The sequence below is a fragment of the Parasteatoda tepidariorum genome, chromosome 4, assembly GCF_043381705.1.
Source record: "Parasteatoda tepidariorum isolate YZ-2023 chromosome 4, CAS_Ptep_4.0, whole genome shotgun sequence".
Classification (NCBI taxonomy): domain Eukaryota; kingdom Metazoa; phylum Arthropoda; class Arachnida; order Araneae; family Theridiidae; genus Parasteatoda; species Parasteatoda tepidariorum.
In genome coordinates, this window is record NC_092207.1 from 80,634,287 (window position 1) to 80,651,133 (window position 16,847).

At 27.9% G+C, this 16,847-nt stretch overlaps 1 protein-coding gene across 5 annotated transcripts in view; it reads left to right on the top strand.

The window, feature by feature from the left end:
- LOC107457014 (mediator complex subunit 15) overlaps nt 1–14,453 on the top strand; it is a 70,519-nt gene extending 56,066 nt beyond the window's left edge. For all 5 annotated transcript variants that reach the window (XM_043041540.1, XM_043041541.2, XM_071180111.1 and 2 more), the window contains 8 exons: nt 4,891–5,019; nt 6,169–6,232; nt 6,313–6,367; nt 8,717–8,907; nt 10,054–10,217; nt 11,500–11,598; nt 13,130–13,227; nt 14,296–14,453. In XM_043041540.1, the coding sequence (XP_042897474.1) occupies nt 4,891–5,019; nt 6,169–6,232; nt 6,313–6,367; nt 8,717–8,907; nt 10,054–10,217; nt 11,500–11,598; nt 13,130–13,227; nt 14,296–14,349 (854 nt within the window). In that variant the 3' untranslated portion in view covers nt 14,350–14,453. The remainder of the gene's footprint in view (nt 1–4,890; nt 5,020–6,168; nt 6,233–6,312; nt 6,368–8,716; nt 8,908–10,053; nt 10,218–11,499; nt 11,599–13,129; nt 13,228–14,295) is intronic.
- The last annotated feature ends 2,394 nt before the right edge of the window (nt 14,454–16,847 follow it).

The following is a 16,847-nucleotide window of genomic DNA, read 5'->3' on the forward strand; positions in this document are numbered from 1 at the left end:
GGGTCTAAGATTAACAACAAAAACGACACTACACAAGAAATACACACGAGAATCACGATGGCCAATAAGTGTTTTTATGTATGGTCTAAGAAAATATCTTAAGTCAAGCCTAATAAAAAGAAAAACAAAAGTGTTACTCTATAAATGTCTTATACGATCAGTGCTTACATATGCATGTGAGACCTTGACAATGACCCGTGGAGAGGAAAATACGATAGCTAGATTTGAGAGAAAAATACCGCGAAGCATTTTTGGTGGAATAAGTAAAAATGGTACCTCGTTTAGAAGATCAAACACGGAACTTTACAAAGCATATGAAAAACCTGATGTCATTAAAATTATCGAAATTCAAAGGATTAAATGGGCAGGCCACATTATAAGAATGGAGGTAAGCAGGACAACAAAAAAAGTTTTCTGTGCCAGGCCAACAGGTACAAGAAAAAGAGCACAACCAAACCTAAGATTTTTAGACTGCCTTGAAAAGGACCTACAAGTTTTAGAGATAATAAACTGGAGAACCTTGGCTAAGGGAAGAATATCTTGGCATAGGCTTGTTGAGAAGGCCAAGTCCCATCCTGGGCTGTCGTGCCAATGAGAAGAAGAAGAAGAATTGAATCTCTAACAAAGTAGTTTTTTTTTAATTCATACTAATAGTAGAAAATGGAAAAAATAATAATTAAAGTGAACTCTAACAAAACAGGTTATCTTGCACAAATTTGTACAAACATTTAACATTTTGATGTGCAAAAAAAATTTTCCAGATGCATTTGCGATATTTTATGTGTGACTCCTAATAATAATTGTACATAATTAATTGTACTGTGCCACTAGGATTTAACATAATTAAATTATTTTTCTGTTTAAAGCAAGATGTTGATAATAATAATTATTTTTTATTGTTAATTAATAATTTTTATGTCAGACTTTGCTGCTGTTCATTACATTTGATGAGTTTGGTAATATTTGTTTTAATTACATTATTTATTTCCATCTCTTATTTCACTTTTTCTTTATAAAATGAAGTGAAATATGAATGGAAACCATCTAAATATTTCGTTAGGTTAATTTACAATAATGTATTTCACTTCAGTAACCTAATAAAATTTGTTTAACTATACTGTACTTTAAGTTATTTATGTTAGAACTTAAAATTGATCAATGAAATTTTTATATATTTTTAAATTTTATTTTATATATTTATTTGAGATAAGCAACTCAGTTTTAATTTTTTGAGAAACAATTTAACTTCATTAGAACATTTTAAATCAATCATTTTGCTTAGAGCTTGAAAAATGTATTTAGAGAAAAAGAGATTTCAGAACATTCTATAGTAATTTATTTTTTTTTTTTTTTAGTAAAGAATGAAAATAATTTTTTGAAAAAATGATGAACCTGCTTGCATAGCAAACTACTACAATAATGCACATTCTATTAAATTTTTAGATAAATGGGATAAAAATTGTTAGTCCTTATTGGACCTGTAATTAGCAAATGAAACTGCTCAGGAGGGTATTAAATAAGATATAAAAATTTATTCTAGAATTCATATAAATTTTTTTTCTCATAAGTTTGGTGAATCTCTAATGCTACAACCATGGACATATGCTTTTTCTTGTTCACATATGCTTTTTCTTGTTTGCCGCTAGCTATGCAAAATCAGTCAAGTTTACATTTAAATTACAAACAAATTCGCAGAGTTAAGATAATTTGTAAATAAGTAATCTATTTCTGCTTTTGTACAATTTGCATCGGACACCAACAATCTAATCCATTTAATTTGAACTTATTATAATTAGGTTTTATAAAACAAATTATTTTTCGATAGGTTATGATGTACTAAATAATATTAACTCATCTGCACACAATAGCCATACTCTGCTGCCTGGAAATGAGGCGTTTGGTCGTTACATTGCCTCCAAATTAGATGAATTCAAACATGATTCCGAGAGGAATAAGTGCGAGAAAGAAATAGTAGATATATTAATGAAGCACCTAGAGGTTGATAAGATAATAATTTAATTTATTTTATTTTTCTGAAATAATTGTGAACAGATTTTTATCGAAGATTACATGCCATGTAAATTTTTTTCCTAATTTGTTTTGTGAATAAATATTTCTAATGTTTTAAATGTGTGTCATCATTTATAAAAGTTGTTCTACCTAAAATAAAAGTAGTTTTTATACATATTTTATTAATAATCTTATTAATTATACATTATCTTTGTTTAAAAATAAAAGAATAGTAAAAAATATTTTAATGATGACAAGACAAATGATAAATAGCACATCAAATGAAGTAAAAATAAAAAGCACATAAAATTAAGTATAAATAAAATGCACCTCTAATTAAATACAAATAAAATATATATTAAATTAAATACAAATAGAATATACCTCAAGTGTAATTCATATTGACATTTTTATGAAATACAAATCAATTTTAAGTTATAAGTAGTGTAATTATACTATACATTCCATGCATAGCATGACTATGTGACTTGACAGTTAATTATTGCTCTTTTTCAATTGTGTGATACTTTAAAAAAAAATTTTTACATTGTTTTGTATGTTTATGGAAGAATAACTATATTATTAGCTGCAAACAAAGATACAGGCGCATGCCGTTGAAATATTTAATAATTAACATTTTCCTAAAGATTTAGGAAACTACACAATTAAAAATTTTGTACAGTTATTAAATTAAATAACTCTTTCAACTAATGAACTGAAAAATTAAGACAATTTGATAAATATTTAAAATTATTTTTGAAAAATGAGCCTTGTAATTAAGATACAGATGCACAAATTTGTATTTTTGTTAAAAGCAAAATTTTTTTTCTTTCTTTAAAAACTTTTGACAATTTTTAGCAATTAAGAGTATACTTTACTGGCTCTTATTTTCACTAAATATTCATTATTTCATTTTTTCTTTTAATATTTTGATTAAGTCTAAACAGTGTAAATGTATCAAGAATAAAAAAAATCCCAATAAATAAATTTAAAATTTCTGCTTAACCTTCAATATGCACTGAGGGATTTTGCAGATTAGTAAAACTAAATTATACCCTCAATAAAAAATACTTTTTAAAAATTTTTTTTACTGAAAATAAATATTATTTCTTTAAGGAAACATTTTTTAAAGTCTTACCTGTAGCCAAATACCTTAAGGTTATTTCTAATCGTTCTGCTGCATTCTATACTCATGACAGTATTTTGTTTTACTATGAAGGACTCGACTTTCTGTAACAAAACTTCAAATGTTTCTGTGTCCATTCTGAGAAAACGAAGATATCTATAGCATTTACTATCCATCGTCGTTTTTATTGCAAAAGGCTAGTAGAGTTTAACGTCTTGATTACGGCTGGTACAACATGTGGACCACATGTGATGGTACAAATGATACACCGTAAACAGAAGGTTAATTAAATAGTTTTATTAAAGATGCTTTTATGAAGAAAATAATTAAAATATGTTCTATTTATTTATGAAGTACATTATTCATTTTAAATAACTATACATGACAATTATACAACAAATAAAACATTGATTTAATTGAAATGCTTCATATTGAATTATCATTTGATTAGTTCATATTGAAAATTGTTACTTCCAAATCAAAATTTGATGTTGACAAAAAATACTTAAATTTTTAGCTTGCTACATTTATTGCATTCGCCTGAAATTTTATAAATTATACATTAAACTTTTGTTTTATCTAATTTTACTCATATTTTAATCATAAATACTTAACAAATCAAGTACTATTTTTGTAAATGCATTTTCTTCTTCGTTTAAAAAGTAATGTAGTTTTCACTTTCAACCTAAATAATTTATGGACTACAAGTGTTAAAATAATAGCAAATATTCTACGCATTAAATAAAAAACAAATCTTCTGAAAAATGAGCTAATCCTTTAAAAATTAAACAATAAGCAAAATTTGTGATAATGATAAAGTATAAACAAATTAATAAAAATAAAATTAACTTACCTCTTATGCTAATTCCCTCATAAGATTTTCATAACATCAAAGTTGTATTCTTCTGAGCAGCCATTTTTTGACCAAAGGGTTTTTCTTTCTTTCTTCCTCTTAATTAAACCATGAATAATTAAAGAAACAATCACTGCATTTGCTGTTTGATTTTCCCATGTGGATATCACTATTACAGAATTCTGGTATTGAGTATGTCTGGAAATAACTAACAAAAATATAATCATATGAGAAAATAATTGAAGAGAAACGAGAATAATGAAATAAAACTCAAGTTGTCACCAAAGCTCATATAAATAACAAAAAATGATAACCCAGTTACAAGCAACCGTATCGGCAACTCCAAACTAAGAAATTGCCTTTAGAGTTGCGGATAGAGTGGAGGTTCCGCTTATAATTGCTCTTATTTTTCTCTCATATGATATAGCCATTAGAGAGTAAAAAAATGTTTATACAATTATTGCTTGCAGAACAAACAAACGATTTTGCACTGTAATTTTCCTTTCTTAAACAACTCTAAAATAGTAAATCTTTTGCTTGACTTTGTAAAACAGCAAAAAAAAATTTGTTAACTGAAAGATATATTATAAAATATTTTATAAATAAAGTACTAGACCAATAGAAATGAACACCCAAATTAAAAAGAAATTGGTTGACTCCTATTCTGTGATGCAATAAATTTCTGCGTTGGTAGAATTTCTGAACAATAACCAAGGTGGTCTGTAATTTTCAAAAAACGATCTAAATGGATATTATGATCATTATAAGAATTCCATATTAGGTAACAATAAATGTACTTTATAAAAGAAAAGGACCTAAGTAATCTGTTGCAATTTTCATTTAGTTTTTATTTTTCTTGCAAAATGATAGTCATATTTATTATAAATTTGCTTCTATTCAGTTCCTAGTGGGCCAACTGCTAGTCCTATAAACAGAACTCAAGAAGATTGTTATCTAGAAAAGAGGAAGCAACTCGCCAAATATGTTGAACCTCTGAAGAGAATGATCAGTCGTATTGAGAAAGATGAAAGTAGGTTATATTTCAGCTTTTAAAAAAGTAGAATATTTGTATCAATTTCTGGAAACATTAAGAACTAGATGTGTGTGGATGTGCTAACATTGTTTTTCAGTTATTAAATCATTGATAGTTTTTTCTTCACTGTGTAATCTCAATTCTTTTTCTACATTATTATAAAGATTATGCATTGTTTCTTAATAATTTCATTGCAATGGTATAACACTTTTATCATTTTTCATCAAAAAGAGGTAAAATTGTTAATTTTCAGATTATGTAAAAAAACTACCTCAAAAATTTACAGAACTATAAAAAAAACCTCTGCACAATGTTGATCATAGTACAATGAAGATATCATAGCAGAAGGAAAAAGGAATTTGTCAGATAATGTGTATTTTTGTTTAAATTATTCATTTTGAAATGACTACAGTTAACTGATGTAGATTGACACCTTTGATACAAGCATGTATCATTTGAATTCCAAATAATTCAAACTTGAATTTACATAATTTGAATATATCAATAATAATATAATATTTGAATATGATCAGTAACTTTTTTAAAATTTGTGAAGAGAAGAAACAAATATTGATAAAAGTTTTTGATAATTTTTTTTAACAAAAAAAATTTTTTTTGATTCCACACAAATTTTAACTAGCATAACATATAAAATAAGTAACGTATATGTTAAAAATAATAGAAATCAAAATATAATTATATATTAAAAAATTTTAAAACTAAATTTAAGGTTCCACTTATCAACTTATAGATTTCAAACTAATAAAGGAACATTTTGACTTATTAAATTAATAGAGAGTTAGTTTAATAGAAAATATTCTTTTCCTTTGTAGAAGGAAGTTAATATAGAATAATGAATTAAAAGTATTTTAAAATAAATTTTAAAAATGTACATTCTATTTATTTATTTTGACTTAAAAATTTTTTAGTTCTTTTGTTTATTATTTTTTTGAAAAACAAAATCCCCCCCCCTCGGACAAGTTAGTTATATACAATATCTACTTACAGTATATTTTATTCTCTTACATAATTTGTGTGCAATTCTATTTCGAAAAATTAATAATTATTATGGTTATAATGTTAATTTTCAAAAGTTTTAGTTTTTATATGTGTACATATAAATTAATTTTATAAATATATTCTTAGATAAAAAGAAAGACTTAAGCCGAATGAAAAGTCTGTATGATATATTGACTGATCCTAACAAGAGGTAGATGATTACTTAATACTATCTAAACTTTAAAGTATCACTTACTGAATAATGATAATAATTTTTTTTCTCTTCATTAGATGTCCCATGGATGTTCTGATAAAATGTGAACAAGTTCTTGAAAAAATGAATCCAGTAAGTATAAGTACTTATATCATGCTTAAATATGATTGGTGACCTATCAAACATCGTCTTAATTTTGTGTGTGTGTTTTTTTTAAATCTTGTATGATTTTTTTTCATAGATAAATATTCTTAAAATCATTTTAATGCATTTAAAATAGTCAGGGCTCATAGTAGTCCTAGTGTTTTTAATTTTCCTGATAAAAAAGATTTTCTCTTTGTACCAATATTACTGATTTTTGTGTATGGGCAAAACATCCTGTTTTATGCAAATTCAAGTGCGGATTTTAAAATGATCGTTTTGAGCAATCAAACATTTTGGATTATCGACCTATCATCTTTTTATTTTCATTTACAATGCTTGTTAAAATAACAAAATTTGTTAGTTTAAACCTAGGGACTGTCTACAAATTATATACGTGGTTCAGGCATACAACATTTTGCAGGATTCATTGTTTGAAACTTGTTTGAAAATTCAATTATTTTATGAAGGAGAAAGTCAATTAACAATTTCACTTTATCCAAATTTTATGATGATAAATTCAAAGGTCAAATACTTATTTATTATTTTCAGCTAATACAGTAATAATATTCTAAGCTGAAGTGTTGTAATTTCATCTGTTTTTAAATATGATAGACCCCAACCACCAATTCTAACAAAGAATTTTTAAATGATTAATTGAGGGATCAGTCACTAATTTACTCTTGTACAAAAATGTTAAGTAGTATATTCATATCGTTTTCTTTATAAAATTAATGAAAACCTATTTAAAAATTACTTGACTGAGGAAGCCATGAACTATATTGTTAATTTTAATTAAATGTTTGTTTGAGGAAATATAAACTAATAATTATTTTTTTTAAAATTCAATTCATGAATTAATTTCATGAAAAAATTTCTATGTTTTGATCTTACAATATAAGTTGTTCAGTACTTCAATTATAAAATTAGCCTGAAACTGTTAAAACTTTCTATTCTAAACGAAGTATTTCTGAAATTAAAAAGAGTATATTTTATCCTTTTACAATAAAATTTGCCTTTATTCTTGTTGAATAAAATAGATCTTTTTTTTCTCATTTTGCACTCTTTAACACTATAAAGACTGAACATTGTTATATACCTAGAAAGCCTGAAGGGGCCAGTGTGGCCCTCTCATATTGTTTGTGTTTAGATCAATTAGACATCTAAAATTTTAAAATGTAATCATAATTAATTTTATAAGATACATATTAGAGACTCTGTCATAAAAATTCTATGGTATCTTATTCGATATGATAGTGGACATATTTGATTAAACGGAGCACTGACTTTTCAACTATGCTTAGACAATATGTAATGTTTTATGTAATATGTATGTCATTAGATTTTTACTACATTGATTATCCCCTAAATTTTTTCGTAAATTATTTTTTGTTTTGTCTAAATATTTCTTTTAAGAAAAATATAATTACTTTCTCCAAGAAGTCTTAACAAATTTTTAATTACATTTTAAATTTTTCTTTAGCTTAATTTTTTTTAAATATTTTTTAATGTAATAAAAGAGTTTAGAATTGTGCTACAAATATTTGTTTAGTAGAAGGCTCAATTAGTATATTTTTTTTTCTTTATCTAATATGATAAAATAAAAATTTCCTGATTTCAAATGAATAATTGTATTTTTGTTGGGAATCCAAATTTGATATATACAGTGCATGCTGTTTAATGGGATTACATCAATGTCTGAAGGTTTTGTTTCCATTTACTCATTATTTACTTCATAAAAGAAAGAAGATAGAATTTTCCCAGTATTTCATGGTGCAAGAATAAATGTGCAATAAGATTTAGGAAGGCAATTTCATATAAGTTTACAAAGTTAAATTTTCAATAAAATTCTCAATTAAAGCTAGAAATTCACAAAAAGTTGCTTACCAGAAAATTTTTGCTGTTTACCAGAGAGAATAATTAGTCAATAAATACAACCCCGAACAACAGATGTTTTCTTAGATATAAAGCAGTGTTGCTGGCTATTTTTGATATTAGGGTATTTAAGTCAGATAACTGAAGAAATTTGATAAATATAAATGACTGATTTTACTAATTACTGATTTTACAAATTGCAGACTTGGTACTATAAAATAGTAAAGAAATAATTACAATTATTCTAAAATCAAAATTTTTTTCCCTGCATAATTAATGACAATTTTGTATTTTAATTTTTATGAGTCATGTAGTAAACATCTTATAATCTGAATATATTGAAGAATATTTGTTTTTACTTTTATTTTGAACTTTCAAATCACTGTTACTACTTGCATATTATGTGTTCTTACTATAATTTTTTTAATCTATTTTCATTAAAATGTTGAAAAATTCTTTTTATAGTCATTTTTACAAATGGATGGTATAACACCGCCTGCCCAACCTACTACTGTCCCTATGAAATCACAAGAACAAAATATATGTCAACCCCTAATTGATGCATTAAACAATATCAGTAAATCTCCTATGTTTAATCATATACTGGAAAAAACATTTGGACCACCTATTACAGCACTCTTTGGATCTAGTGTTAGGTATTGATTTTAAAATGTTCACTTTTATTTAAGTTTGAGATATAAAAAAAGTCATAGCTTCTAGATATCAATATTTTTTTAATAATAACACATTTAAAAAATAATAATAGCATCTTAAATGCTTCCTAATCTCCTACAACACACACTGTCGTTTTTAAATAACATGCAAAAAAAATTGCATAGTTTTTTTTTTTTTTTTTAATGTTATTGATCTTAAATTTTCATTTTCTTCAGTTTGATTCTGTACTTATAACAATGATTGGAATGAAGATTTTTCAATTAATTTAAAACTTAAATTATTTAAGTTAAATTTATATGATGAAATAGCACATTTTAAAAGCAAATAAACCATTTATGCAGATTTTGACACATATTATTTACACATTTATCATTATGAAAAAAGTGACATTTATGGCAGATTCTTTTCACAAAATTACTGTTTACTTTTTTTAGTACGCAGGAATTAAAAATTCAAATTGTTATTGCATTTGGTTTCATTACGTTAAACAGAGATGATTGTGCTGCGGAAAAAATCTGGATTTTCGGATTTTCTACTAACTGCAATCCGGAAATCCAAGGTCCAGAAGTTTCCAGAAATCATCGATCACATTTATGTATAGAAATTCTTGTATATTTTATTTAAAAATATTAGAACTAGAATTCATACTTGTCATCGCTTTCATTTGTAAATATTTTTTTCTGGTCGAATAATAAATGTGATTAGAGATGAAAGTAAACTTATAAATAATTATTCATTTAAATTATGCTGCATATAATTTCATTAGAGTTTTATGTTTTGAAAATATCAATGATTTTAATTTATAAAGACATTAGTTTTTTAAAATGTGTCATTAATGATTTTACTCAAGAAAATTTCAGGATTTTTGAGTTGGGCTCACTATCATCCCTGGTTAAAAATAAATACCTTTATCGAGTAATTATATTCTCGTTTTGAAATAATGTTATACTTAATGTATTATCAATTATATTTATATAAATAAAAAAAATTCTAATAATAGAATCTCAACTCTTATGCAGTTTAAAAAGAAACAATTTTTTAAAACTTGTCTTTCCCTTTTGAGCAAGAAACTTTTAAATTGAATTCTATAATTAGTTTGAAATAAATTAATTTATCAATTTATTTAGAACTCCTTCTCCACCTCCTAAGCGCAGAAAAGCAGATGACGATTCTGCTGAAATATCTGATGTTCTGCAAGGAGAAATTGCTCGTCTTGATCAAAAATTTAAAGTACAATTAGATCCTGTTCAGCATCAAGGATCAAAAACTGTGAATCTCATTTGTCAACTGGGTATGTTTTGTATTAAATTAATTTATCATCTGTATTTAAATGAGATTGATATTAAAAGAAATTTCTAAATAATAGCTTTTATTTCCTTTTATTATAAAAGTAAAGCATTCCCGCAACAGCTCATTGTGAGCCAGGAGAGTCATGGTGGATAAGGCTCCACAATTTTGTGACCAACAGCATGATTGTAACAATATTTTTAGCACTGCGCAGAGTCCGTCTTTACTTCCCAATCAAGCTGGTTTCCATCCATCTGATCGAACTCCAGCTTTTTACAATGACAGCCATCGCAGTTTAGTAGTTAAGGGACCTTTTATTATACCAAATAATAGCTAGAAAAGTATGACAATTATCTTGAAAAATTTGTAATGGTTAAAATTGTTCAAAATTCTCTTTTAAGATAAAACAACTATGCTGTTCACATTATTTTAATATTATTGGATTGAGCTTACTTGTAATTAATTATAAAATAAACTACTATTGCTAATATTTTATTGCAGAGCATGAAATTTTCACTTGCTAGCTCCTCATGGGGGATTAAATATTTTAGACTGTCTAGCAAGTTCCATCTTCTAAATTGTTCAGTTTTAAGCAGGGTTCGATGTTCGGATTTTTCTGATAAAAAATATTTTATCCTTATTTGTCCTAATTATTAGGTTCTGATCCTCATATTCTTGATTTTTGTGTGTTTAGAGCATCTTATTTTTTTAAGAATGCAAATGTGGATTTTTATGGATTTTAAGTATCAAAAAGTTTGGATTTTTAATGCAACATCAATTCTAGTCCTAATTTTTTGGAAAAATGTAGTTCTGATTTTCTTAACCCCATTTAAAGCATGGTTTTAAATTAAAACTACTTATGCTAATCTGTTGAACTGCATAGATTACTACATTAACCCACAAATATTACCGTGCATCAATCCAGTGGCACCAGAAAATGTTTTGAAATCAAACAATGACATTTTTATTATTTTTTTTAAAAATGCTGAGTTACCAACTCTTCTCGTGAAACCTATTTTTTTAACCATTGAATTTTACTTTGATCTCAGCAATTGCAAGAAATGCATTTCAACTGAGATCTTTTATGATTTCAGTCACCAAAGTTTTTTTTTACTACATCTCTGTTTAGCATTTTAAAAATTGTTGATATTTTTCTTTAGTGTAAAATAGTGGTGCAAATTTTTTTTAATCTGACTAGTATTTTTAGAACTGAAATTTTCTTACCATGTTTGTTGTGAAATGAAGATTATATACATGTTTATTTACTTCATATTTTAATTCTTTAGATGATAAAAATTTGCCTTGTGTTCCATCAATAAGTATTACAGTGCCTGAAAATTACCCTGAAAAACCTCCTCAATGTTATACAACCAAAGATGAATATGGTTAGTCAAAGTTTCACTGATTCTTATTTATGCATGCATCATACAGTACACAAAAGCTTATATTTATGTCCAATATGTAAAATATGCATCTAGAAATTTTTATTTTCATTTTGAAGTAATATTTTTATTGCAATGATATATACAGTACTGTATGTACCTGATAACAGAACATGTGCAGTAGGTGACTCAGATTTATTTTGGCCTTACAGACAAAAATTAATCAAGCACCATTTTGTTTTTGTAGACAAAGTTAAAATAAACTGAATACAAATCTCTCCTGCATTAACATCTTGATTTTCATCTGAAAAGTATGCATTAACATGCTCTGTATACGTGTAGAAGTAGAATGCAACTTAGGTGAAATAAAAATTTTTGAGATATGAAACAGTTATAAGGTAAATTCCTAACTGAGATAGCGAACTTTTTAAAACTCAATTCCTCTAAAAATGGTTTTCTTTATTTTAATTTTAACTGTTATATTTAATAAAATATTATATGATAAAACTAGTTTTGACCAATGAAAAACAGTATAAATAAGTCCAATATATTTGTTTTCTCCTAATAATTACTATTATGGCTGAAATGAAATCGAAACAAACACAAGGACATCACAAAAGTCCATGTGGTTTTTTTTTAAATTTTACTTTTAAGAATTATTTTAAGACCGAAATTTCAAATAATATTTTTTGATGCACTTATTTTGCCTCAATTTTATAGTGAATCCACATGGTTTACCATTCTTTTTATAGTAGTTGTTTTTATTACCAAGGAATTTTTAAGGCCCAGTATTCATTCCATCATAATTTCGTGTGGTTTTTATATCACTTTTCAGGCAGTTATTGCTGTGGATTTCTGCACATTTTTTAAAATCCTGCTTTAATTTTTATTTTTATTACAGATATAAATTACAAAAAATGGGAAAACACCTAACGCTAAAGTGCAAGAGTCAGTAACTACATAATTGTTCATGAGCCTCTCTTTTTTTGTTGTTGCTGGACCCACTTTTGTATTTTTAGTGGGTCCCTGAGACTCTGGGTGCAATTATTCAATGATTGACTTTTTCTCCTCGTTTGGTGTCATTGATATTTTTTATAAGCTTGTTTTTGACAGTTTTAAACTACCTTTCCACCCCTTGTAAGCAAAAATAACCTAATCTATATTCTCTACCTATGCTTATGTAAAAAATTTGCAACACCTGCCACCCTCATTTTTGTTTTGACTTTTACTGCAATTGACTGTTATTGTAGTTGGAAACTACGAAGAAGGGTTGAAAAAACTATAGCAAAACGGTGTATTGGTTTTCCAACTAAAATTATCTGTTATGATGTATTCAGAAATTGGAGCATCCATCATGAAGTATTTTTTATCATCTATGAATCATTATTTCTTCATGCCATTAATTTTCAGAAAACACCAAGAAATGAACAGATTATATGATTTATGGATAATTAAAACTAATAGCTGAGATTTTAGACAATTTTTATTATTTCTAATGCAATGCTTTGAAGCTTTTTTTTTCATTTTCTTTTAGAATCTACTTCGATTCTGCAAAGCATTCAGCAAGTACTTTGTACTCGGTTAAGCACAATGCCACAAAAATATTCTATTACATCATTGCTGGATACATGGGTATGTAATATTTCTATGAATTTTGTAAAATTTATGTATTAATTACATTCTGTAAAATTGAGCTGTTATACTAATTTCAGAATATTCTTAAAAGGCTAAAAAAGCATTCCTTACATTTATATAGTGAAACTTTAACAATTTACTTGGATGTTTATATAATTTCATGCTCCAGCTGTGAAGGCATTGCTCACATCACTGGTGAAGCACATGGGATAATGTGTTCTGTATTGGAGGCCAACTAAACAGCTGGTTAAACCTGTCATGGCTGAAAGTTCTTATGTCTTGTAGAGTAAAAGTTTGGAGCACATTGTATAACCAGAGTAAAAATTACATGGCGGTATAAGATGGTGGTTAAAAGTTGGGGTTAGAGGCATGGCTATTTTACACCAAAGGGTGTAAATTTCTTTTAGCAATCAACGTAGTTCGGGACAATTCTCCATCCTTAATATGAAACTTTTTTTTTAAAAAATCCTTATCAGAAATAAGGTATGCACATTAGGGATAACAAATAAATATTTAGTTTAGGAAAAGAAAAAGAGTCTATTTTTATACTAATTAAGCAATGAGATTGAAAACATCACAACCTGTTTGCTTGCTACTGGAAACAGAGAGAAGTAGGCTATTTAAATTCGACTCCATTAAATCAGACAATTAAACTGGTTTTAAAGTTTTTCATCCAACCTCATCCCTCGTGATTCAACAGATTTGAATATCATTTTTTGTTCCTTCGTTTGAATGTTAATTTGATACCAATTGAGTGTTTACTTTTTTGACAAGGATTAGAAAAGATATGTTGCATATGAAAGAGATCCTGCATAACATACTATCCTTTTAAAGTAATGTTTTTGGAAGCATTGATAATTTTTTCCATTTTCTAAAATTCAAATTGCAAAATGAAATTTAAAAAAATGCACTAAGTTGTGTCCACACCTACTTTCACAATAAATTTTGCGAGCATGCGTTTCACCATTTTCTCGCTATTCTATACTAAGCACTTTTACTGTATGTAGAAATTAAAGAATTATTATTTATAAAAAATTATAAGTCTCTTTTTTTTTGCTTTTGTAGGAAATGAGTGTACGTCAAGCCTGTGCTTCTAAGCCTATTGGAGTTGAATCTTAACTCTTATTTATTGAAAGAATATTACATATTTAATATTTTAAGTGTTGTGTTTGACAACTGTATATTAAAGTATTAGTGTATAAACAATAAAATATTTTATTCTATTTTGTTCTTTATGACTTATTCTCCTAAAATAATAATTTTTGTAGCATATTAATTAAGTATTTTCACAACTATGTTTAAGATTACCGTAGCAGGACGTTTAACATCACTGTATCCTAGATCAATTTAAGATTCCATTATTGATTTTTTCTTTATTATTTTTTTTTTGGAAATTAAGTTTTAAAGGCTAACCAAATTAGGCATAGTATTGTACATAATTCGAAAATTTTTAACTTCAAATTATTATAAACATTACGAAATTCATTTCCAAAATGTAGAAAAATTTTAAGAAACATGCATGAAATAAAAATATTTTCAGAATACTGTAAAATATTCATAGTAGTTCAAAATTTATTTTAAAAAAGTATGAATAATAAAATACACATGGGGTGCATTTTCAACGAAATATGTGGTGATTGAATTTTATAATTGTAGCAATTGATTAATTTATATTTAGTCACCCTTTGGCCAGTGGCAACTGTCCATTTTGACCTATAAGACATAGGCAAAATATTTTTAGAAACATTTAAAATAAATGCTGTACTTACCTATACTTACAATATATTCCCATTTAAAAAAAAAACATATTATAACCTTAAAGCACTTGATTGACTCCTGAATGTTGTTGTTGCTTATCCTCTTAATCTGACATGCGTCAAAAAAGCTCCTAGTCGCCACTGACCGCAAAAAAAAGAAGATTTGATGTAAAATCCACCTTAGAAAGTCCAAGTCAAACCAGAGTATGTTCCGACAAAGTTGGTTGAACACAGCATTTTTGCAATGAATGGAATGAGTGATGTATGTTGGAAGATTTTCTCCTGGTGGGGCCATCCTAGGCGTGAAGGCCATCCCTTTTTATCCAGCTAAAATCAGCAGGCATAGGAGGTAAGACAGACTTCGACCCTCGGACATTGTCGGGGGGGGGATATTCCAGTCTTTTTGACCATTATAAGCTGCTCATTTCCTCCTTCATATGGCTTTGTTGGCTCCCGAATGTATGTATCATAAGCTAAATGAAAAATCCTATTCTTTTCACAATAGTGGCATCACTTTGCTAATGCGCCTGGCTGATTGTACAAGTGCCTAATATTTTTTATCTACTAGAAACATTTTAGGTTAATTGCAATGAGCTTACATACTTTTTGGTAATTCGAAAATACACAATTCATTGCTCATTACGACTGATTTATTTCAGGCAGTTCACAATGAGCCTTTTTGCCTTCCTTTTTTTTTGTATCCAGCTTTGAACAGCCGACCCATTTTTGGACTTACAATGTACAATGAGTTGTAGTGGCTCAGAGGATAGAGCGTTCGCCTTCCAATGAGGTGAGCCAGGCTCGAAGCGATGGTTCGTTGATACAAATTCCGCACCCGGCTCGCACCGACCACAGTGCAAATAAAAAATATCCTCGGTGGTAGATGGATTATGGGTTAGAATCCCCTTGCCGTTAGGCTAACCATGGGAGATACTTGCGGTTTTCCTCTCCATGTAACTCAAATGTGGGTTAGTTCCATCAAAAAAGTCCTCCACAAAGGCAAATTTCTTCCAATACTTGATCCAGGAGTTCCCTTGTCTTCAGGATTAGGTTCAAAATTAAAAGGCTACTTAGTTGAACATTAGTAGTTGTAAACTCATTATTGGGTTGGCTGCTCAACGACGCCGACAGTTATTTATATATGATATATCAGTGTACAAAGCCTTGTAATTTTGAACTTAAACCAGAAGGCAAGGGAACTTATGGATCAAGCCTTGGGACAAAATATCCTTCACGGAGGACTTTTTCTTGGAAATAATCTGCATTACATTAAGAGGAAAACCTACCACGGTTAGCAAGGGATTGTAATCCATGATCCGTCTACCACTAAGAATAGTAATGAATTCACGCGACCCAGGCCATTAAGGCCTATACACAAAAACTGGATGTCTCGTCCAAATGACGTCAACCACGTACAGCACAGGAGATTCAGGCACTCGGGTCAAGGCCCCAAGTCACACAAGATTTCTAGCAACACGAAACGCGTCGGATGGCAAAGAAGGAAATTGTCGGAGTCTAAAGCGACGACGTCAGTCGACAGCAGCGAGCGTCCGTCACACCGTGGCCCATCGAGCGAACCTCTGGCCGGAAAGTTTTAACGAACCGTTAAAACTTTGTTAATAACAAACAGTTGCTTAAAAACGAGTACAATCTGGAAATAGTTGAAAAAGTGTTAACATCAATTATAAGATACCCAGAGGCTTACACCTCTAGCTGTATCTATACCTCTCTTTTTGGGTTTCCATACTGCTCAGCGACATGTTCAATACTTTTAATGAATTTTAGAATAGATACCGTTGAGGATATTTTATGTCAGCACTGTAGTCGCTGTGTTGTCCAATTATCTCTAGGTTTCGAACC